The following is a 24,327-nucleotide window of genomic DNA, read 5'->3' as shown; positions in this document are numbered from 1 at the left end:
AACTTATGACAAAACAAAGAAGTGTTCATGGATAATGGGAGCATTTTTTAGAGAAGCACATGCCAGATGCTTTATGTCAGATGCTTTTTCATGAAGCACTTTCATGTGTTTTTTTCATGAAGGACTTACTATGGTTCTTAATATAAGTTTCAACGTGTTTCTTAATGGAAAAACACCGTGATTTTTTCGGGAAAATTAAACTACATCGTAACGGAAAATTAAACGAGATGAACTCGTGAGCTTGAACTTTTATCTAATCCGAAAACCTGTCAATACATATGCACATAAAGATCCCAAACCAGAGATATACACAAGCTAAGATATTTCAACTGGGTTCATAAACCATGAACTAAAATGTAAGCAAACTAATAAGACTGTCTGACTTCCATAGATAAAGAATATTGTGCATCAAAGTCTCTCCGCAATTTCTTCGAAACTTCGAATATCGGATGCCAGACTTGCTTTCTCCACTCCGAAATAGTTTGCAGAGCTCAAACTTGTGCTGGCCGTTATACGATCTTCAACTTGAGATCGGTCCTCTCTCCTCAGAGATGACTGGAGCATCGGATCGCCATTGCAAGTCTACTGCAATGTTTCGCAGCTTTGTTATTGCACTGTCAATCCTAATTTCACAAATTCATAGCAAGCTAGTACCTAAAGATGTTATATTTCTCTATTCAATTAGCCAGTTTCGATGCCAGAACTCTATGCCGAGCGACTAGAACTTCGTTCATCTGAGCGATTTGGTGCAGCAGTTTATTTATTTTCTGCAAATCCATCAACTCAAACAATTCAGTACACAAAAGGAGGCTATATTCACAGTAATAAACGAGACATTTGCTTCAGGTAATCACACCAACAAGAACCAAAAGGAAGCTCGAAAACGCTTCCGGTGTAAAGTTTTCGGCACCCACATTGGCATTTCGTCGAACACATAAAAGTCAATCAAATTTGAAGCAATTCATCAAACAATTGGTAGGCAGCAGCTAAATTCAAGCCGTTGGATGATAAACTAACCTCGTCTTTCTCTTTGCTAATCAACATCAAACGATTCCGATACCGCCTTCGCCGAGCCCGCAAGAACAAGGACCATAACACGAACACCACACCCGCCATTCCTGCGCCGGAGGCAAAGCTCCAAACTTTATCGAACCCAGATGAGGAAGCCATAGCAGAAAGCTTGGAACGCAGTAACCCAAATCCAATTCCTACCCAGGTGGAGAATTCGCCGGGTTTCCGGACCTCGGCAACGGACGGAAGCGGCGAAACCGGGCCCGGTTCATCGGAATCGGACGGTGAGAATGACGACAGCGACGACGACGAAGACGACGATAGCAACGGAGACGACGGGGATGGCGATAATGGGTCTGGGTGCTTTTGATCAGGTTGTGATGGAGGGTGGAGATTTTCGTGGTTGATTGGAGGGAAGACGGAGGAGTCAGTGTCGGGTGAGGGAGAGTCTCTGATGGCGACCATGGACCATTCTTTGAATTGGGTTTTGGGGATGCGTTTGAATATGAAGCTCGCTGAATCGAAGTGCTCGCCCGCCATTTTTTAAGCCGGGCCTCGAGAAAACTCCATGGAAGCTCTCTGGATCGCCGCCGTGTCTTCCAACGGTGGTGATAACAGCTTGATCAATTGGCAAATTGTTGTATTTTATTATCCTTTTAAATTTTGTTAATCAGTAGAACATGGATCCGAACGGCTTTGGCTATCAACGGCTCAGATCTTGTAGAAAGGTGTGGTAATAATTTTGAGAAATTGCCTAAAATTATTATTTTCTAAATGGGACACCATTTTAGTGTTGATTTGTTTTTAATTATTTAAAAAGAAACTCAATAATTAATCGTTACATGTGATCTATAAAATATAATTAAGTAAAATGATTTTTGTACAATCACTTTTTTTTTTTTTTTTTTTAATTTCAATTGGTGAAATGACATAAGGATCACTAATTTTAATTAGTTCAATAATTAAAATTTGTTTTGGTTATTTTAGTCAATTTTTTATTATTAATTTATCAGCAATCAATAATCATCATAACCTTACTACCATTAGATGCATTTAAATTTTAAAATTTATCTATAAATTATACAAATCTCAAAATTCTAAAATTTATCGTGACAATTTGACTTGTTGCTAAACTATCTACTCCACCACCCACCTATATGTAAAAAAATAAATGTTTTTTATATTGTTAAAGAAAATAGTGGCTCATCGGTAATAACAAAATCAACGGCAAAGGAAGCATCATCAGTACCAAAACAATTAAATAATAAAAAGACATTGCTGTCAAAAATTGACAGACAAAAAACAAAACAAGTCGGTTGATTGCCGTGGTTTTTTTTAATAGAAAAACTAATGAAAATTGTTTGAAAGTTTTGAGTTTTAACGATAAGGATAAAATAAAGAGTAAAATAAATAGTATTATGATTGATTTTTTAGTGTAAAAATATGATTTTTCGTTAAAGTAAATAATACCGAAAACTGTTGGTTAAAGTTCTTTTTTTTTAATACGTGTTTGACATCTTTTTGTACGAGAGATTTTAATTGTATTTTGAGCATGTACTGGTGCACCATTTGTCATATAAGTCAAATAACATTAAAGTATATATTATTTTTTTCACTTATATTATGACTTGTTCTCGTACATAAAAAAATCTTTCTTTCAAAATGCTCCCCGACTGCAAATGAATCCTATAAAAAGGGAAAAAGATCCTCTCCGGATCCCTTTCTACCTAATCCATCAAGTTCATGATCCAGACTGTTGAAATTTGATCTAACGGCTACCGTTATTATAACTTTTAAAGAGATCCCTGTTTGTATTCGTTTGATCAAATTTTAGGAGCCCAGATCATGAACTTCGTGGATTAGGTGGAAAGGAATTTGGAGAGGATCTCTTTCCTATAAAATGTACTTAAAGTGATTTTTGCAAGAAACTCATAATTGATGCTCCTTGTAGAAAGCATTTCAAGTGCTTTTGGAACCCAAAAATAGTTTTTCTAAAAGCGTTTTCAGCCATTTTGAAAATACCTCCAAATGAGCCTTAAAACTGAAGTGGCACAACATACATATCACAAAAAGGCTTCTCTCTTTAACATAGAATTTCAGCGTTTACCTCCCTGGAATACGACTAGTGTTCCTTCCAAATTAACTTCCAAGTACTGACTACTAGAACCTAAGTTGACAAACCCTAGACCTAAAACATGCTTACGATGGATCGACTTACAAGGAGAACGAACAACGACAATTCTACTACGCTCAGAGGTATCCTATAAATCTCAGACAAATAGTATTAAAAAATAACTCGGGACAACAAGAACATGGGGAAGTATAATGCAGTCGATACTTCAACGATTACTAGAACACAGTACAAAATGATATGAAGATTGTAAAAGAATTCTGTTCTATTGTTCTTGAAAGTTGGAAACAAGTAGAAAGACAACTGAACAAACAAAATACAAAGAAAACGCGAACTGTAATCGAGTTTAAAATCTTCTTCTGTAACTCATGTATTACATCGTGACCTACCAAATAATCAAACATTCGAGGCGATGAGGATGTTTTACTCACTAGCTGTGTGATCCACTGCCCCCTTGCACTGGATGCCGCCGAATATCATACTGATCAACAAACTCTAGAGGGGCTGCTGTCTCGTTCCTGATCCTCTTGATCTTAGGGCTCAACAAACCCCTGTGCCTAAACCCGTAGAGCTTAAGCACCTGGTTATCTGCAAAATTAAATGCCCTCTCCATGCTGCTCAAGCACCTCTCCACCGGGTAATCTCCGTAGCTTCCACAGGGCTTGCAACCCACGAAATGGGTCACAAACGGCCACCTTTCATCACCCAAACCGGGATGATACTTCTCGATCATCTCCTCATACCGATCCACCAATCCAGCCCAGTAACCATGCAAATAATACGAATTCTCAACGTACACCTTCTCCATCCACTGATCCTTCTGCGAAAGCAACAAGTATATCAATGCAGACTGATCATCCGCCTCAAATGCCGGCCTCCCCTTCAAATTAGCCGTCAAAATCTTCCCGGCCTCCTCCCTTATTGGACCCTTAGGACCCATCGGAGCCCAAGCATCAAGCAAATCCAAAGACCACTGGCAATTCCTAAACAGAAAACTCCCGGTGTTCAGCGCAATCCACGACTTCTGATCAAACAACAAATCGGGGTACCCGTGAATCACTAGATTATGACTAGCATACTTCGACAGCGGAATCTCAAACACCATGTCAGTAAACAATGCATCACTATCCATCCACCAAATCCACTCAACCTCCGGATGCGAAAGCATCAGCCTCCGAATCAACGGCAATTTCGCCCAATACCCGGCGAGTTCCTTATCCAAATGAGCTAAATTATACACAATTTCAATCCCATGAAGTCTACAGTAATCAATTTTGTTCTTGATTACTTTCAACAAGTAATGATCCCCTATTGGGTTATCACAAGGCTTAGGGGGAGACCCAGTAACGAGAAGAACACGGGGCTTACCGTTGACCAAGCTCGGAAAATCTGGGTTCGACCGGAGCCAATCCTTCCGCTCCGTGTCCCAATTCGCGATCTTGGGTCCGAGCGTGTATGTGATGTTGGGGTTGATCTCGGTCTCGGTGAGCTCGTCCGGGTCGTTGGGGTCCGAATCGGACCGGATCTCGGCGAGGATCCGGTTCGTCTCTTCAATCAGATTCTGGTTGACGGCGTCGGCCTCGGAGCTGCCGAGGCTGCCGACGCCGATCGTGCCGCGGAGGACGAGGATGGTGACGAAGCCGCAGAGGATGGTGATTTTGATGTTGTTGAATGTCTTCTGGATCTGTCGTCCACGTGGCAGGGCTCCGTAACCGCGGCCCGCACGGCCGTTGGCCGAGGTTCCAGTGGTGGTTGTCGGAAGCCCGCCCGAGCTGGTTCGCTTCTGAGCTGCGAAAGGACTGTCTTGCCCCATATCCAGTTGCTCTGTGCGTCGAGGGTCTTTGATGTTTTCTGGGGTTGTATTTGTAAATTTGTATGGGGAGTTTATAGGGCTGTGAGGAGGTGTAAAACCCTAGCCGGAGAGAGTGAGGAGGGCATGGCGGAGGGTTGGTGTCTGATTGTTTGGAGATTACTCTTAGAAAAATGGAGGAAGTGTGAAAGACGTGCCCAACACCGACTGTCGTAGGGCTCTGTCTTTATATTTTATGAGAGAAGCTATGGGGATGCCGTACTTTCTATGAACAGAAAGTTTAACGTTAACTTTGGCGTTAATATTATAAAATATTATGATTGTATTGAGAATGAGAAAGTCATACTTTTGAGAGAGTTTTTTTAACATTTCTCGTATTTTATTGTCTGAGCTGGATTTCTAAATAAGAAATGTTAAGAGAATTATCTTACAAATGGAACTCTTTATTAATTATGTGACACCTCACAATTTAACATTAATTTACGTATTAATATTACTAAACAGTGTGTCAGAAGTGACAAAATGTTAAAGTCTACTTTTAAGAGAACCTCTTTAATATTTTTCGTCAAAATTTGAAATAATTTTTTCAGTGGTGCACACACTCAACTTTATACTTAATTATGAATTGTCTTATTAACAATGACTAAAAAAAAAAAAAGAATTGTCTTATTATATAATAATAAAACGCGCGTCTTTGTGGGAACGGTCCAGATGGAGCCTGTCTCAGCTGTCTCCCGCCTGTTATGCACCGCGCCTCCACGCGCCACTGCTGGCATTGGCATTGCCGCGTGATCTTCAGACTCCTGTTGTACATCAGCACGAAAAGGCGTGTCGGCGATCAGAAAGTGGAAGCCGGCTTCCCTCTCGTACTTTGCATGGAGAATGTCCACTCGCTGCCACGCCAGCTCAAAGCGCGTGGAAAACAACCAACCACCTTCGAGTTACTGAGTTACATGTCGTCGGAGACTCCGGAGACATGCGAGGCTGGAGCAAGATTCGGGATCGGGGGGCCCACTATATCCCATCTCAACAGGCATGTCAGTGCTCATTGTCTTCATCCACATGGACCATGTGCCATGTGTTCAACCAACTGATCGTTGCAGGCTTTCTGGCAGTTGCACAAATTGTCCTTCTCTTGAAGGGGATCATGAATTTCAAGGCAGAATTTCAGACAGTATGTTTTGAGTTCGATTCTTGACGTTAATGAATTATCTGATGGTGGTTAAGAGGAGGTTGAGTCTTTTTGACCTTCAAAAAAGTAGACTACTGCGACGAAACCACCAGCTGATCCCTTTATAATTAAAAAGAAGAAAAGGATGTTAATCATACAAACTTAGTCTCAATTTAATTGAAATTTTTATCTGAATTAAATCCAATTGTACCTAGGTTCACTTTGAAATTCTTTTATGCAACTAAGTTTTAATCATAATAATAGTACCGTTTGATATTGTTTGTCATTTGTTTAAAACTTGTACAATAGATGATTGATGCATAGTAAATTAAGTACAAGATAATCTTTTGTTACTGCTCTAAGTGATGCGCACATTTGGTCGAAAATGAAGGGTATGGTCATGAAATTTTTACTACACAAGTAACATTGATAAGCCAACACCACATACGACTTTGTGCAATCTTGCAGTAGTGCTCTCTCAGTTAGGTGGAAAGAAGTGGAATTTGGATTGAAAAATTGTGTTTGTATAAGCAGGCAAACAAAAGTAGGCAACCAACTAAATAAAAGGTTAATAATTAATTCAACCAAATCATCTTTACTTTTTGTTCAAAAAAAAAAAAAAAAAAAAAAAAAAATTCATCTTTACTCAATTCAAATGTAACATTTTGGACCAAATTTTTTACATTTGGATTCACATCCTTGTCAAGTCTCCTAAATTTGTCTTAGCTTCCACCATAAGTTTTGGCCACTGAAACAACCTCGTCAACTTTAATTGACTAGCGATTAGTCAGGTGATACCTTTCTTCAATGTTAGAAGAGGTCTAAAGTTCGAATCTCTACTTCCCAGATCAAATTACCAATTAAGTTGCTGCAGATTTCTTTTTCTTCTTCAGCATCCTCCTTAGAATCTTCTTCTTCTTCTTCGTCTGCTTTGTCTTTCCCGTCCTCCTTCTAACTTTCTCTTCAGCCTTTGCATTGGCGCATTCTATAAGGCGGAGTTTTTCCTTATTCCTTGTTGGCTTGAAAACCTCAGTGATCGAGGGGTCCAACAAATTGCTCGAGCAGCGAAGAGTGACGCCCATAGCCACGGCTTCATCCCAGAGCTCTCTACCCTTTTCAAAGTCCCCTCCCCTACAAAACTTGGGAATCAGCACATCATAAACCGACCCATAACCTCCTAATGCGCTTGCCTTCATCTTTTGAAGCAGCTCCACAGCAAAATGTGGTCTCTCCTTGCCAACAAGTACACCAATCAAGTCATTGTAGAACTTACAATTCGGTTGCAGGCCCTGTTCAAGCATCTCGTCCACCATCTTATTTCCTTTACCAAATCTTCCGGACAAATACAACACTCTTACCACAAGGTAATAGCTAATGCAATCTGGAGAGCAACCCGTCTTCTTCATAGTCTCAAGAATGTTACAAGATTCCTTGACTCTTCTCGTTCTTCCCAAACAAGAAAGCAATATATTGTAACTAATGGAATTGGGAGAAATTCTATAAGACCTCATCTCAATCATCACATTTAAAGCTTCAGGAACAAGTCCAGATGGATTGAGCTTAAGGTTTCTCTCGCAAAGGCCCCGAAGGAATGTGTTGTAGCAAAACAAGTCTGGCATAATCCCAATCGACTTCATTTCTTTGATGATTCTTCTTGCTTCCTTCACATTCTCCTGCACAGACCATCCATACAAAAGACTCTTGTAAATACAAGGCTCTATACCGGCAATCTTATCCCTGTGGTGCAAAACAACCCCTTCTGCTCTTTTAGCATGCCCTTGAGCGCAAAGTGCATTGACAATGGCAGTGACTGTAACACCGTCTTGAGGGCACTTGTACTTGTCCAAGTTCTTAAACATACCCAACGCCTCATCTTCCTTCCCCAACTTGACCAATGCCTCAGTGACAAGACCAAACGTTTGAGCTTCCATCACCCGGCCCGCCTTCACAAGATCAGAGAGTACAATGTTCATTGCCGTGTGGTCCTTCTTCTCCGCGAAAACCCGAATGCCATAGTTATAGTCCTTGTCTTGCAAACCATAACCCAAATTCTTATGACACCAGGAGAAGAACCTGAGCAACCTTCTAGTGGGTGCTTCGCTTTTGCAAGAATCGATTACTTGGGTCACAAGCAACGATGTTAAGGAAGCCGAAAACTCATTTAGACTCGATTCCAAATCATCCAGACCGCCAATTGCACTCGAAACAATGGTACACAGCTCCTGCAGCTCGGGTGGTGAAGACGCAGGCAACATGGTAGAGTAGTAAAAACACGAAAAGCATTGAGATTTCTGACTACTGACTGCATTTTGCAGCAAAAACCTCTGCCATTTCGATAGAAATACAGAACGCATTTTCTCTGAGGAAATTCGTCGAACACTTGGAGTGCACTATAAAAAGCTCAAACCCTAAATGGCCTGCTAGCTGACAGTAAACAGAATATTACTTAACCCATGTATGTAACGACACGTTCAATAACCGCCCTTTTGTGTGTAATTCAACGCAACAACCAAGGGCATGATGGAACACTAGCAAACTCCCAGACCTGCAGCTGCAAGCCTAAAAATCCATCAGTTTGTCCGAGATTGATCCACTGATTCAACCTCTAATGCAGAATTCAAAGTTTGATTAACAAAAAAATTGATTAATTTAGGCACTAATCGGATTCAGGAGTATTGGGTCGGTGGTGGAATTGAGATCGAGAAGGATGAGTGAGGTGTTTGAGGGGTACGAGCGCCAATACTGCGAGCTCTCAGCCAATCTCTCAAGCAAGTGCGCGGCTGCCACCGCCGGGGATGGAGGAGGTATTCAAAATTAAAATCTCTGAATAATGAAAAGCAATTGACCTGTTTTTAATTTTTTTAATTCTCCGTTTCTTTTGTTTCAAGGGGTTACTGGAGTATTGATAGGTGTGTAGAATGCATGATAACGAGTAGTTTGAAAATGTTTTTAAAATGACAAAAACGTTTTTAGAAATATAATAATTACAGACTTCTTTCGTTGATGCTTCTTGTAAAAAGCACTACATTAGCATTTTTTCGGATTTACTTGCATTTTTACAAAGAATTGGTTCAAAAAACAATTTCATCAAAAGAGTCTTCAACTATTTTAGAAGAACTTTTAAATGAGCCGTATATTTTCAAACGTGAAGTATATCAGTTGGTTAAAACAATAATTTTAAACTTTTTTTACTAAGCTGGATATGCATTTCTAGAAAGATTAGAATAGTGGTTAAAGAAGTAAATTCCTAAACAAAGGTTGCATTTGTTTTTCTACTTATTTTTTTTTGTCGATTTCTCGGTCTCTCAGCGGTCAACTGTTAATGTCAAGTGCAATAAAAAACGTTGAATTGTGAATTGAAGCATGAGGTATTGGTTATAGGTTAGGCAAATCAGAGAGACTCTAGAAGGTGCATAAAAGGTGGTGGTAACTGGCAATGTGAATTCTTGCTCTGCAGAGCCAAAAAAAGCAGATAATTGCAGAGGTAAAAGCTGGATTAGAGGATGCAGATGCTATGGTATGGCACTAACTCCACTTAATTTCCATTGTTTATATGTTTGTTGATTTCAAAGATAAAATTGTCTGATTAGGACAATTCTCATATTGAATGGACTGGAGTCCTACGTTTTTGTAAAAAATGCTTTACGAATGGCATGGTCGGAACCTATAACCGAGTTTATCTTTCTGTTTATGATGTTAGATTAATGATTATACCGTGTCGACAAAAAATCCAGCTTAGATTAATTTCCATGGATTAGATGTTTATTGCTTACAAAGAGAAATTTCGGTAGGGTTGCCTAATTAGGACTCTCTCACACTAGGTGAACATGGGTCCCATGTTTTTGTAAAAAATGCTCTACAAATAACATGATCGGACACCTTTACCCAGGTTTTTCTTTCTGTCTATGATATTAGATTAATGATTATACCGTGTCGAAAAAATATCTAGCTTAGGAAAATGGAGCGTGGGCAGGGGTTTGCAGCCAAGTGTGAAGGCAGCTTTTCTTGCCAAGCTAAGAGAATACAAAACTGATTTGAACAATTTGAAGACCCAAGTGAAGAGAATCACATCACCTGTTGCGAAGTTTGCAGCCCGGTATGTGTTGTTGGAGCCCGGAACTGCAGATTCCTTGACGGTAATGCATTACCTCTACACCTTACCTCTCTATATGCATGTCAGCATTGTAAAACCTTGTTTGAATGACAATGAGATCCCAACTGGACTGCTTGTGTGGTGCATAACTGGTTGTACTAGTTATGTGAAACACAAGCAGTTTGAGAGCCCTAATGCGATAAGAGTCATGGAGTTTATGTATTGCAGCTGTCCTATTATGATCCTTATCTGATATACACTAGTATATCAAGTCATGATGGGACTAAAACTCTTTGAGATAGAGATCAACACTCCTTCTGTTAATAGGCTGGACCGAGTGGATCTCTATCGATGAATGATGGTATAAATAGTTGAAGTCCCTGCTTCCACACTAAGGCTTCCTTAATATCTAAAACCCTATTCATTTAGAGAGGAGAATTAACGAGTGTTGGAAGTAGAAGACCTCATCTGTTGCTTTCACAATGGCGATACCTCCAGGTAAGTTGATTTCTTATACTGCACGGGATATGATAATGGTAATCCTAGTGTCGTGTTGGTTTGTCATGCAGTTGTAATTTGATTGTTCATATTACTGCTTACATGTGGTATCAGAGCCAACCCAACATGGCTAGGGTTCCTTATTCAATTTATGGTTAACTCTCGATATAAATACATGCATATATGTTTTGATCCTGTGTCATTAAAATGCTTCCGCTGCATACTGACAAAGGTTTTGCATGGTCACTATATGTAATCAACTATTGCTGTCGATACCTCCAGTTGTGTTTGCTATTATGTGCAGATAAGATCATTTAAAGAATGGTTACAATACTGGAATACTCAACCAAGAAGAACTTTTGGATTCACATTCTATTTATCAAAACTAAACTGACAAATAAGATTTGAATCGTAAACAAGGATCTCAACACCTAATCTGCTCAAAAGTGTTTAGGTTATTGATTTTGGCTTGTTGTCTAAAGAGTCAAACATGTGATTCATTTGTATTAAGTGAATAATAATCTGCTCAAAAGTGTTTATTTATTCAAGTTAAACAAATGAATCAATGTATAGTGAAGTATTGAATTGACAAGATTATATTCTTCATCTGCTCAAAAGTGTTGGAGTTATGTAAACTGCCCTTGTATTCAATATTTTGGCTATGCAAATCTAGTATAAATGGTTTCTGTCCAAAGATGATACTATGCTTATACGATTATGTGTCAGGAAAAGATTAAGTATCATGTTCCGTCTATTTATTGACACTTAAATGACTAACAACTGTAAAAATTAACATTTGGTTTTGCAGCTCCTCACATGACATCCCTCAATTTCAACAATATTGAGACCTTGACTGGTTCTAACTACAAGAAGTGGAAGGAGGATGTTGAAATGGTTCTTGGCCTTATGGATCTCGATTTGGCATTAAGGGAGGAAAAACCTGCAGCTATTACTGCAGAGAGCACTACAGATCATAAGGCAAAGGCTGAGAAGTGGGAGAGAACAAATCGGATGTCACTGATGATTATGAGGAAAGCAATGGCTCCATCAGTTAAAGGGGGTGTTCCAAAACAAGATAATGCAAAAGACTTCTTGGCTGCAGTTGGGGAAAAGTTTAAAGAGTCTGACAAAGCTGAAACTGGGACTTTTCTAACTCAAATTACTTCAATGAAATTTGATGGTGAGGGAAGTGTCAGGGAACACATTCTGAAGATGGTGGATCTTGCTCAAAAGTTGAAGGACCTTGAAGTACCCATGACTGATCAGTTCCTAGTTCATATGGCTTTGAACTCCCTACCTTCAAAATATGGGCAGCTCAAGGTTTCATATAACACTCAGAAAGTTAAATGGGGCATAGATGAACTGATCACTATGTGTGCACAAGAAGAAGATCGGCTCAAGAGTGACAAATCAGTGGATGTAAATTTTGTGCAAGGAGAAAAACGCAAAAGGGACTTCACTCAAGGTTCAACCGTGGCTGCTGGTAAGAAGAAGAAGAAAGAAATTTCTTCTTCATTTAAAAATGCTAACATCATCTCTAAAGGATCTCATAAAATGAAAACTGCTAATGTTGAAACTGATAAAGAAAGGGAGTGTTATTTTTGCAAAGAGACAGGTCACTTAAGAAAGAATTGCAATGGCTTCAAGAATTGGCTTGTTAAGAAAGGTAATGAAATAAATGTTTTCGTGTGTGTTGAGTCAAATCTAGTTTACATTCCTCCTAATAGTTGGTGGTTTGACACGGGCTGTTCTATTCACATAACTAATTCCTTGCAGGGCTTCTCAAAAACAAGGGTGATAAACCATGAAGTCTACAATGTCTATGTGGGGAATGGGAGCAAAGTTGCTGTCGAATCCATAGGAAGTGTCAAATTAGTTCTTTCCTCTAGCTTTATTTTAGAATTAAGTCCAGTACTTTATGTACCTTCCATGCGAAGGAATTTAATTTCTGCATCTAAGTTAGTTAAGTCAGGCTTTACATTTGTGGGTGACAGTCAAAGTGTAAAGTTTTTCCAATTAAATGACTCAAATAAATTGCTTGGTGAAGCTAATCTCAAAGATGATATGTGGCAAATGAATTGTACTTATGAGATTGAATGTTTTAATGTTCAAAGTGTTGGTTCTAAACAAGTGCTCTCTCATGCAAAAACCTCAATGCTTTGGCACAAAAGGTTGGGGCACATCTCTAAAGAAAGGATCATCACACTTACAAAACAAGACTTATTGCCACAACTTGATTTCAGCAATTTTAAAGAGTGTATTAACTGTTTTAAAGGAAAGCTCACTAATACTAGGAAAATAGGGTCAAATCGTAGCCAATGTCTATTGGAAATTATACACACTGACATTTGTGGACCTTTTCCAATTAAAACCATCTGTGGAAAATCATATTTCATAACCTTCATTGATGATTTTTCACGGTTTACATATGTTTTTCTTATTTCTGAAAAAACTGAAGCCTTGCAATGTTTTAAAACTTTTCATTTGGAAGTTGAAAAACAACTGGAAAAACACATTAAGATTGTGAGATCCGATAGAGGTGGTGAGTATTTTGGCAGGTTCACTGAGGCTGGACAACACAAAGGACCTTTTGCAACTTATCTTGAACAAAATGGCATCGTGGCTCAGTACACTACACCTGGGACTCCTCATCAAAATGGAGTTGCTGAACGAAGGAATCGAACCCTAAAAGACATGATCAGATCCATGTTTGCACATTCAAAGCTTCCAATGTTTCTTTGGGGAGAAGCACTGAAGACTGCAAACTATATATTGAATCGGGTACCAAGCAAGTCTGTGGACATGATTCCGTTCGAAGCCTGGACTGGAAGGAAACCGAGTTTTAACCACTTTCATGTATGGGGTTGCAATGCCGAGGCTAGATTTTACAACCCAACAGAGAAGAAACTTGATCCAAGAACCATTAGTTGCAAATTCATTGGGTATTCTGAGAAGTCTAAAGGGTATAAATTCTATTGCCCTAACAGTCACTCGAGGGTCATGGAAACACATAATGCAAGATTTCTTGAAGATGAGGATGAGACTGACTTCAGCAAATCAGCAGCTTCATCCCCAGATTTCGAAGAAATCCCACTTGACAGTGAGTTGCCAGATCAGCACGCATCCACTCTCATTATTCCCATGCAGCCACGTCCGTGTAATAACGGTTTACATTTGTCACATGAAGATGAGACAGCAAATGAGGAACACATGACCCATGTGGATGTCCAAGAAAACGAAGTACATGCACCAGTACAAACTCCTGGAGAAGAACAAATAAATGCTCCAGGCACTACAATTTTGGAATCGAATGTGCGAAAATCACAGAGGGTACGAAAAACAGCATTATTGCCTGATTTCGTGTACCTAAATGAGGCAGAACACACTATAGGTGATGAGGATGATCCCTTGACCTACAATCAAGCCATATCAAGTGCACGATCAACGTTATGGAAAGAAGCCATGCATGAAGAACTGGAGTCCATGGAGAAAAACAATGTCTGGAGTCTAGTTCCACAGCCACCTGGGAAAACAAAAGTTATTGGTTGCAAGTGGGTGTTCAAGACAAAACGAGACTCACAAGGCAACCTTGACAAACACAAAGCAAGGCTCGTAGCAAAGGGTTTTACACAAAGGGAAGGCATTGACTACAATGAGACGTTTTCTCCAGTCTCAACAAAAGACTCCATGAGAATCATCCTAGCTATCACGGCACATTTTGATTTAGAACTTCATCAAATGGATGTCAAGACGGCATTCCTAAATGGTGACCTTGAAGAAGATATCTACATGCAACAAGCACCTGGATTTGTTGAAAGGGGGAAAGAAACGATGGTTTGTAAGTTGAACAAGTCTATATACGGCTTAAAACAAGCTTCGAGGCAATGGAATAAGAAATTTGATCAGGTAATGGTAGTTTCAGGTTTTCAAGAAAACAAAATGGATGAGTGTATTTATCTGAAAGTCCTTGGCTCAAAGATTATATTCTTAGTATTGTACGTGGACGATATATTGTTAGCCAGCTCCGATATGTCTCTACTACAGACAACTAAGAGTATGCTCATTCAAAACTTTGACATGAAGGACTTGGGAGAAGCTCGATTCGTTTTGGGAATAGAAATTATAAGAGATCGTGCTAAGAAGTCCCTTGGTCTCTCCCAAAGGCAATACATCGACAGAGTCACTAAAAGATTCAACATGGACAAGTGTTCGAATGGAGAATTGCCTATTGGCAAAGGAGACAAACTAAGCAGTGATCAATGTCCCAAAAATGAATTAGAGAATGAGGGAATGAAGGATAAACCCTATGCATCTCTTGTAGGGAGTCTTATGTATGCTCAGGTATGCACAAGACCGGACCTGGCTTTTGCAGTAAGTGTACTAGGAAGGTTTCAATCAAATCCTGGTACAGCACATTGGATTGCAGCGAAAAAGGTACTGAGGTATCTTAAAAGAACAAGAGATTTCATGTTAACTTACAGTTATGTGGACAAACTGGAGTTGGTGGGATTCACAGATTCAGACTTGGCAGGATGTGTGGACGATAGAAAATCGACGAGTGGTTACATTTTTCTGTTGGCTAATGGCGCAGTATCATGGAAAAGTGCAAAACAGAAATGTATTGCATCTTCAACCATGGAAGCTGAGTTTATAGGGTGCTATGCAGCAACTCAACAAGCCATTTGGCTTAAAAACATGGTGAGAGGATTGGAAATCGTTGACAATGTTGACAGGCCCCTCAAGTTGTACTGTGACAACAAAGCTGCAGTTTTCTTTTCGAAGAATAACAAAAGGTCATATGCTAGTAGATTGATGGATATTAAGTACTTAAAAGTGAGAGATGAAGTGAAGAAAGAGACTGTCGAAATTGAGTACATTCACACGAGCTTAATGGTAGCTGACCCGATGACAAAGGCCTTACCAGTGGGAGTCTTCAAGAAACATGTCTTCAACATGGGAGTGAGAGAACTCTTTGATTCCGTTAATGAGTGGGAGTAAGCTCTCCATGAATTACGTAGGTTTTCTTGCAGATATCTTTATTATTGTTGACAGTTGTTAATTACTATTGACTTGTTTGAATAGCTGATTATGCTTTGACAAACGATTTTGTACTGGAATCATTTCAGTTTGTTATGTGGAACTGATATCTGACGGTATAAATTATCAGTTCTCGACATCATGACTCTTAAAAGTGGCATAGTGTTTTTATGATAAATATGTATGTGATCACAGAGTGCAAAGTGCAAGCAATGCGTGTTTTGTTTTCTGTGGTCCTATATTTTTCTTAAAAATGATAAGTCACTGAGTAGGATCAGTTGCAAGCTTTTGAGAACTCAATGATCATCGTGATTCTTGTTGTATTAAGGCATATCATTGACATTCAAGTGGGAGAATGTAAAACCTTGTTTGAATGACAATGAGATCCCAACTGGACTGCTTGTGTGGTGCATAACTGGTTGTACTAGTTATGTGAAACACAAGCAGTTTGAGAGCCCTAATGCGATAAGAGTCATGGAGTTTATGTATTGCAGCTGTCCTATTATGATCCTTATCTGATATACACTAGTATATCAAGTCATGATGGGACTAAAACTCTTTGAGATAGAGATCAACACTCCTTCTGTTAATAGGCTGGACCGAGTGGATCTCTATCGATGAATGATGGTATAAATAGTTGAAGTCCCTGCTTCCACACTAAGGCTTCCTTAATATCTAAAACCCTATTCATTTAGAGAGGAGAATTAACGAGTGTTGGAAGTAGAAGACCTCATCTGTTGCTTTCACAATGGCGATACCTCCAGGTAAGTTGATTTCTTATACTGCACGGGATATGATAATGGTAATCCTAGTGTCGTGTTGGTTTGTCATGCAGTTGTAATTTGATTGTTCATATTACTGCTTACAAGCATGTCAAGATTTGTTGTTCATAGGAAGTTTTGGTTATGTGACAGACATCGAACGATCAACGAGGAAGATTGTTGATGACGACTGAGGTTGAATCAGTCGACGGACAGAATCAAGGAGAGTAGAAGAGCAATGCTGGAAACCGAGGAGCTTGGGGTCTCAATCCTCCGAGGTTTGCATCAGCAACGCGAGTCACTTCTGCATGCACCTAATGCAGTATGAGTTATGCCTTGTACCTTCTTTACTTACTCTGCTTTACGTGTCATTTGCCACGTAAAGCATATGGTTGTTGCTTACTTGGCGAGAGATATAGGAAGAGGGGGATATATATCCATGGTTACATTAGATACTCTCCGTTGAATTAGGGTAATGAGAATATGAGATCGTCGAGGTGGTAACCCTAATTTCGTTTATTTGTATTAGCAGCTCCACGGGGTGGATGAAAGTTTCAGCAAGAGCAAGGTGTTGACTGCCATGACGACGAGTACTGAGCAGGAACAAATGGATTGTCGGCTCCATCATCGGAGTCTTTGCCGTTGCAATCTTGTTTATCCTTTATCTTAAGATTAAGCGCTAGCTAGCCTACGGTTCCTGCCTCATCTAGCATTATCTTCTACTCTGATTTTGGTGTGTTAATGTACATTGTTTCTAGCTAGTTCGTGCGAAGGGCAAACAGAGTTGCCATGGATTCATTTGAGACGAACAGCATGGGCGGAGGTGGCCAGAAGAACACGGTGGATCGTGTATCGGGAGAGCACAGAGGCCTCCTTCCGGCAAGTCACGGATGTCTTTTGTTCTGCAAACTGTACTTTTTACATCGAAGAAAGAAAGAGGCACAAAAAAATCTTCAAAATTTCACAAAAATTAAGGAAACAGAAGAGAAGTATGATATCTCAATCCTCATAAAATTCCATAGTAATAAGAGAAAACACCATTCCTCCTTTTAAGTCATTGTTTAAAACTTCTCCATTGACACATAATTCAAAATCTCAAACTTCTTGACAGAAAGATTCGGAAGTTGAACCCATTTCCCGTTTGGATTTTGGACATGTAGATGAACCATGGACGAAAGCTTCCCGACCTCAAGAGTTCTACATCGGGTGTCTTTTGGGCTATGCTGTACCTCAGGAAGATGGACACAGGGACACCTTACGATGATCTGATCTTTGATTTTACCGAAATAGAATCAGTAGCTTGAACCCTGAATCAATGGCCTTCAACCCATACGACGATGCACCCAGTATACATTATGCAGGAACTTTCGAAATGAAAGGGATTTAACGCATCCTATGAATTAGATAATTCTCCCATGTAACCAGATATGACAACTTTCTATCAAGGAGCACCATCTTCCGGGGAGGAATCCCTTGATGCAAGCTCCTCGTCATCCCTTTCATCCTCCTCGTCATCTTCAACAGATGCAGGCACGCCGTTAAGATCCACATTTACACCATTTAACTTCCTCACAAACTGTCCCCGAACACGAGGCCTCCTTTCGGCAAGTTTCTTTCGATTTACATACCTGATCTTTTTATCAAAACACCGCTCCTTTCTTTTTTGCCTAAATTTAATCAATGCTGCCTCCCTTCTGTCAACCGTATTTAGATTCACTTCAGTGGAAGCTGAACTTCCAAATGAGGGCCACGGCTGAGCATTCGGCATTTGCTGACCAGGATGCAAGCATATACTATAATAGGGGAACGAAGCCATCCCATTCATGTGTGGAGGGCAGGGTGGAAGATGATTGTATTGTGGCATCATAGCATGATTTTGCATGTCTTGCAGATTATTTTGATAAACTTGGGGTGACGATGACATCATAACTTGATTGACAGCCCCCGGCATATAATATTGATAGGTGGCTTGGGCAGGTAAGCCAGAAAAATCATGTTGAACTTCATTTCTTGGATGTGCAGGCACTTGAGAGGATCTGTCTTCCTCAAAACTTCTCTGATGTTGAAGTTCCATTGATCCAGACGGGGTACTAGACCTCTCCAACGAAAGAGAATCTGGGATACTATTACCACTTGGCAAGTCATCTCCCTGTGAGTTGCTTTCCCACGCCTCTCCATTTCCATGTACTTGGGGATCATCATCAACCACTTGGTGGGAAACACATTCTTGATGTTTCTCTTCTATCCTCAAATGTTCAGTGGCAATGTCTTCAACATCGGCAACCACCTGGGAGTTGATTTTAAGTTTGCTTGATTTGACATAGGTAAAGAAGGCAGATGACTCGCCAATGCCAATCTTTAGTTCGCTCTTTCTTGGGGCAGATAAAAACTTTCCTGAATAATATAATCAGAGAAAATGGAAAAGGTTACTTAAGCGGAAAAGATGAAAAATGTCATACTGAAAAACTATTCTTCTTAAAGATAGTTTTTGCTTTACTCAGATTAGTGAAGTTGAATTAATGATGCAGCTAAGACACAATAAAGTCCTAGCCATACATGATGGTGTTTCTAGTGAACAAATGTTCAAAACATATGATATAACAAAATTTCTCAATGTCACAAGTGGCTCACCAGTTTGGCGGTCACTTATTCCTGGAACATCAGGCCGAAATTCTGATATATTCTTTACTGGAAGCTCCATCGCAGCAGCAACAGCATCAGACTAAAAAATACAATTAATTAATTAACAAGAAGATGATAAAGAAGAAGAAAAGATTCATCTTGAGTCCTAAGTGAGTTTTCAGATTCTAATATCGGTTTCATCTCAAATCTAGTTTAGCATGAGTCGGTTGTTCCAGAGTATATGACGTAGAGGAAAATAGAATAACAACTGAAAAGATTTCTAATGTGTTAAATTTATATTTCAAGCCATTAAAGTACATTCTAAATGTTTGTGATTGGTTAAAATAACATCTAAAATGTGCTTTCCCAGATAACACGGCCCTAAAACAGTGGGATCGCACACCTCACATAACTTCATATATGTATGCTTCGGTATTATGCTTAATCTACAGTTCTATTCTCTGACAAGTACTTCATTTAGAATTAAGCACTCTTCTAATTCCATGTAAAACCGTTTCCGTAGCTCCCAAATGAAACTCAAAACAACATATAAAGTAGACATTTGACATTTTGCATGTGTTACATATTAGATCCCTCCCAGACCAATACAACGGTAAAGACTTAACACAGATCAGGCGTCAGTGGAGCTAATGGGCTCACAGTGATGAGTGAACAGATTTTTTAAGGTGCATACACTTTAACAATCAAGCTTAACTCTATATTTAATAAATATCTTACATGACGACCAGAAAAACTCATCTTTAAAAAGAAAATAATTAGTAACAGTCACCTTATCTTCCTCAGGAGCTGAGGTTCCTGTCTCTGGATTGCCAGATTTATCATCTGTGTCATCCGAGAATAAAGTAGTACTGTTTGTATTGGATCCGCTCGGGTCTGATATCACCAGATCAACATAATTTATAAGGTTCTTCTCTGCCAGCCCAAGCTGCCAAATACAGTAAATAAAAAATGATTAGTTACTAATTTGAGAGGATATGGTAGTATCCTAGTGCACATGCATCAGTTAGTGATGAGGAACTTGAAAAAAGAGGTATTACTGATGAACGGATGTGGCCCTTTGAAATAAAGGTTACGAACTTTAGCTTCAGAAGTGAGAAGGCAGGTAATTTGGTTGCATGCTTTCTTCTGAACTATCCAAGATAGTAGATGCACCTAAGACAATATATAAAGATACTAACAGCCCAAAAGAAACATCAACTCCTACATGACGATCACTTACTGACTTGCTAGCTTGCTAGGCACCCCTATTGTGTTTATTTCTATCAACAAGGATTTTGATAAAGCAAGGGGCAAGAGAAGATTGACTGGTATGGAAGAGGGCTGTGCGGGTAATTACAAGAACAGCTCAGAAACAAAAGCATCAAAGTCATGCAAACAAACCATGCGCCTTCTTCTCCACATGTGTGTCCACAAGTTCAGAAGTTCATTAGTTCGTAAAGGCTTCACAAGATAGTCTGCTGCTCCAAGCTTCAAGCACTTAACAACAGTAGAGACCTCATCTTGTGCCGACATCACTGGCCAAAAAAAGGTTCAGCAGTGAAGTTAAGACTACAATTTTCCCTGTTAGGAAGTATTTAACATTAAGTGAAAATAGTATTAAGAAAAGACATGCTTACTGATTACAGGAATGCGCCGTAACTCTCTGTCCCGTGTGATGTACTTCAACAATTTCATGCCTTTGCGCATTGGAAGGTCAACTTCGGCAAGTATAAGATCGATATCAGGTCCCTCTGCATTCAATGCATCAATCACCTGTCGAGGAGACTTCACGGAAGTAACTGTAAAGCAAAGAAATTAAGAATCAGCAAACAAATCAAGAGTCGGAACTGAACATACACAACATCTTCAAGCGTTGGCTTCTCATCTTGGCCTTCCTAAACCTTGTCGCACTGTTCAGGTGGCATGTTTAGCATCAATCTTCACAAAAAATTTACTTATTCGAATAAATTCACACCATCTTTCACCTAAACTCTAAGGATTCATTTGGAAACTCGAGAAAATGAGAAACGATCAAACATCCACAACGACAATCAATTCACATATGGTAATTGGCATCAACTCAGTGCACCTTATCTTTGTAGATTGAAAACAAGAGACACCACAAAGCAACTCTTAACTTCTTCTTTTTTCTTACTCAGGTCATCAAAAAGTTAAATTTCGGATCAATTCATTTACTTTCTTTCACAGAATTTTCCCTCCATTTTCTTAGCAGCCAAACAAGTGATAAGCTTTAACAATTTCCAAACTTCGAAAACAGAAGATACGATCAAAGTAATGAACTTTTACAAAAATAATAAAATAAATAAAATATGTTCATACCCTGGTAAGAACATTTCACAAGAAGCGTGAAAACCTCTTCCGAACTGGACTCGTTGTTATCGCACAGTAAAATCCTCACTCTGCTCCTGTCGATGAACCCATCAGCACCACCACCACCGCCACCACAACCTCCACCCCCGCCGCCACTGCTACCAGTTTCAAAGTCCCTGTTCAAATTCAGCTCCTTCGGCTCCATATCAAACGCAAAAGCCCCCAAAAACTCTCCGATTCTACAAAACCTCCACAATTCCAATCAAAACACTCACCGCTCCATCTCCAAGGCTGCAATCAGAGTCCCAAATTAGGGGTTTTCCGGTCCCCAATCCCCAACTCCGAGCTCTGACTCCATTTCTTAGTCAAAACCCCCAAACGCCCGTCCGTACAACCGCAGACTCCAAGCGAGCTGAGACTGTCAGATGATCGGAAGGTTCGGAATTTGAGACGAACGCGGAAGAAGCTGATAGAATTAGATAATTAAATAGCAAAAGGAGTTCCGAGTTCGGATCACCGGCCACCGCGGCGCACGTTAGCACCAGCCGAAATCGGTCCGACTCGGCCTCCGAAAAAGAGAGAAAAACCCGAAAAAGAAAAGTTCGCTGAAAAAGTGGACTTTTAAATAAACTCCAGTCCACCTATGGCTTCCCTCACCTTCTATATCAAAATGGTGGAGGATACACGTAAGGCCAGCTAACGTGCAAGTGGGGGTGTAGTGGGCGTAGGATAAAGATGAGGAGAGACGTGGATGATTGGGCGACGGAAAAGAAAAGTGCAAAAAGGCAGGCGTATCTCGGATTAGGACTGTTTGGTGAAGACACTGAGGACTCACTTTTTATTTTTTACTTACAGACATGTGAACTGAAGATTTACAGATTGTGTGATTAAAAGATGCGATTATGATATAGAAGTTTAAGATAAAAGGGGCAGAGAAAGACGTTGCTAAGAAAAGATATAGAGCATTTGAAACTGACGGAAAACTTGGTATAAAATTTAACTTAGTAATGTTCTAAGATTCATAAAATCAACCTCAAGATAAAATTTTGTTGTTGTTTTTCTTATTTTTTGGCTTTTCCAAGAGAAAAAATATGTTAAAGCTGTTTTTATTTTTAGCATTTCTTAAACTGTTTTTATTCCATTTTGGGAAAGTGAAACACATGAAATTTGGCATATGTTTGGCTTTTATTGTCCATGCATTAAATTGGCAATGAATTGATAACTGCTTGAGTTATGGTGGGGATTAAGCTCCAATACGATCATGTAGTTTTAAGTTTAGAAAGTGGATAATCAGACTAGATTATAGATAATTAGTGACACACCCCGACCGAGATCAGGGCGTGCTGGCCGTCACGCGAAGGTGACGTAGCCATGTGCGCGTGCGGAAGCTATTAAGATAGTAATATAAAAGTACGAATAATTAAAAACCTAAAAGCATACAAAGTACTAGTGTATGTGAGACACAATTCAGAGCAAGTCTACGACAGTCCAAAAGGAAAAGATACGACATATGTACACCCGAAGGTGACCCTACAATGGTGAGTGTCTGTCAGAAATGCCGGGACGCCCTCTGGGATAAACCACCGAACTTGCTAGACCACTAGAACCTGGAGGGGCGCAAAAACAAAAGCGTGAGTGGGCAAAAACAAAGTTCTTTGAAAACTCTTTAGCAAAATACATTCTAACCCCTCGCCGTAAAACCTGTATACTTCCCAGAAAATGAACATATATACGTATGTATAGGTATGTCAATCATGCTCCATGATATGCCATTCATGCTCGAGAATATGCCATGACAGAAACTCATAATCAAATATAAACGCTCAAGCGTAAATCATATCAACAACATATAAACTGGCAGCCGGGAGTCACCTAACGTGACATGTACCGCTGCACCTAGAGCTCCACGCTCAACTCAATCACTGAATCTGCACACGAGTCGGAACCACCTAACGTGGTCTGCACGACAAGCTGGGTGTAATATATATGTATGCTCTAGTGCTACGATCACGTGAAGCTGGCGATAAATCGCGGGTCACCTACAAGTCGGAACCACCTAATGTGATCTCTACGACAGGCTTGCACCTAACTTGGATCCAAGACGAGCATGCGGTGCTGGTGAACATACACGTGAAGGCTGTGCCCTGGCCCTGGACGGGAGCACTAACACCGGGGGTGCAGATTATAAGCTCTCTAAGCATTTCAAACTACGATTGCATAATAAACAGGAATGCATAACCACCTGAATACCACTTACCTAGCACTTACCTGTGCATCCACCGCACCAAATACACATGTATATATATATGTATATCACAATAATACATGCAATGATGCGTAAACAACATTCATATGATGCATGGCATAAAACAATTAACCTTTTCTATTTAATTTCTGGGAATTAATATGTATATAGGTATATACGGAAAACAAAAGCCCACTCACTGATAATTAGAAGGGTCGTAGCCCCCCTGCCTCGAGTGCGTACGCTCGTCCTCGGAAAACGAATCACCTATACGCGACAAAGTTACGAAAACATTAATTTAAAAGCACCTAAGCAACTTCTCGTAAAAACTTCTCATACATTGCTCAAATTGGACAATTGAATATACCAATGTGATCTACACAACCTCAGGATCACACCCATATTTTTAAAATAATTTTTGGACCACGCACGCGCCCCCACGCGCCTGACCACGCACGGACCCACGCGCCCCCACGCGCGGCCCACGTGCACTGCACACTGACGGTGTCAACAGACGCCGTCAGGAATATTCCGTTAACCTGACGGAATATTCCGTTAACCTTAACTGACGCCGTTAACTGACGCCGTCCACTGCCGTTAGGAATATTCCGTTAAAC

The 24,327-nt window shown here is 39.9% G+C and overlaps 4 protein-coding genes and 1 pseudogene across 4 annotated transcripts; 1 reads left to right on the top strand and 4 right to left on the bottom strand.

The window, feature by feature from the left end:
- Positions 1-259: 259 nt before the first annotated feature.
- LOC137711577 (uncharacterized) lies at positions 260-1,657 on the bottom strand. The gene is made up of 2 exons (XM_068450828.1): positions 1,018-1,657; positions 260-767 (listed from the first exon to the last, which is right to left on the bottom strand). Exons 1-2 carry the CDS (start codon positions 1,549-1,551, stop codon positions 678-680), a joined length of 624 nt encoding a protein of 207 aa, XP_068306929.1. The 5' UTR covers positions 1,552-1,657; the 3' UTR covers positions 260-677.
- Positions 1,658-3,328: 1,671 nt separating this feature from the next.
- On the bottom strand, positions 3,329-5,190 carry LOC137710483 (probable xyloglucan 6-xylosyltransferase 5). Its single transcript, XM_068449515.1, has one exon. It carries the CDS (start codon positions 4,953-4,955, stop codon positions 3,573-3,575), a length of 1,383 nt encoding a protein of 460 aa, XP_068305616.1. The 5' UTR covers positions 4,956-5,190; the 3' UTR covers positions 3,329-3,572.
- A 1,613-nt stretch (positions 5,191-6,803) lies between these two features.
- LOC137711567 (pentatricopeptide repeat-containing protein At5g61370, mitochondrial-like) lies at positions 6,804-8,796 on the bottom strand. The gene has a single exon (XM_068450820.1). The coding sequence runs from the start codon at positions 8,475-8,477 to the stop codon at positions 6,984-6,986; it is 1,494 nt and encodes a 497-aa protein (XP_068306921.1). The 5' UTR covers positions 8,478-8,796; the 3' UTR covers positions 6,804-6,983.
- Positions 8,797-8,819: 23 nt separating this feature from the next.
- LOC137710220 (vesicle transport v-SNARE 13-like) lies at positions 8,820-17,195 on the top strand (annotated as a pseudogene).
- A 253-nt stretch (positions 17,196-17,448) lies between these two features.
- On the bottom strand, positions 17,449-22,117 carry LOC137710905 (two-component response regulator-like APRR1). Its single transcript, XM_068450063.1, has 6 exons — positions 21,475-22,117; positions 20,772-20,933; positions 20,536-20,669; positions 19,925-20,080; positions 19,144-19,234; positions 17,449-18,906 (listed from the first exon to the last, which is right to left on the bottom strand). Exons 1-6 carry the CDS (start codon positions 21,668-21,670, stop codon positions 17,954-17,956), a joined length of 1,692 nt encoding a protein of 563 aa, XP_068306164.1. The 5' UTR covers positions 21,671-22,117; the 3' UTR covers positions 17,449-17,953.
- Positions 22,118-24,327: the final 2,210 nt, after the last annotated feature.

Source organism: Pyrus communis, chromosome 12 (genome assembly GCF_963583255.1).
Source record: "Pyrus communis chromosome 12, drPyrComm1.1, whole genome shotgun sequence".
NCBI lineage: Eukaryota > Viridiplantae > Streptophyta > Magnoliopsida > Rosales > Rosaceae > Pyrus > Pyrus communis.
The sequence above is the reverse complement of the archived record's forward strand: the minus strand, read 5'-3'. Positions and strand labels throughout refer to the sequence as shown.

What these genes read in the sequence shown, in the direction of transcription:
- LOC137711577 (XM_068450828.1), bottom strand. Translation starts at nt 1,551, where the DNA reads ATGGCGGGCGAGCACTTCGATTCAGCGAGCTTCATATTCAAACGCATC. An exon ending in TTAGCAAAGAGAAAGACGAG is followed by an intron (nt 768 to 1,017) that starts GTTAGTTTATCA and finishes ATGGATTTGCAG; the next exon opens with AAAATAAATAAACTGCTGCA.
- LOC137710483 (XM_068449515.1), bottom strand. Translation starts at nt 4,955, where the DNA reads ATGGGGCAAGACAGTCCTTTCGCAGCTCAGAAGCGAACCAGCTCGGGC.
- LOC137711567 (XM_068450820.1), bottom strand. Translation starts at nt 8,477, where the DNA reads ATGCGTTCTGTATTTCTATCGAAATGGCAGAGGTTTTTGCTGCAAAAT.
- LOC137710905 (XM_068450063.1), bottom strand. Translation starts at nt 21,670, where the DNA reads ATGGAGCCGAAGGAGCTGAATTTGAACAGGGACTTTGAAACTGGTAGC. An exon ending in ACGGCGCATTCCTGTAATCA is followed by an intron (nt 20,670 to 20,771) that starts GTAAGCATGTCT and finishes TTTTTTGGCCAG; the next exon opens with TGATGTCGGCACAAGATGAG. An exon ending in AATAAGTGACCGCCAAACTG is followed by an intron (nt 18,907 to 19,143) that starts GTGAGCCACTTG and finishes TATATTATTCAG; the next exon opens with GAAAGTTTTTATCTGCCCCA.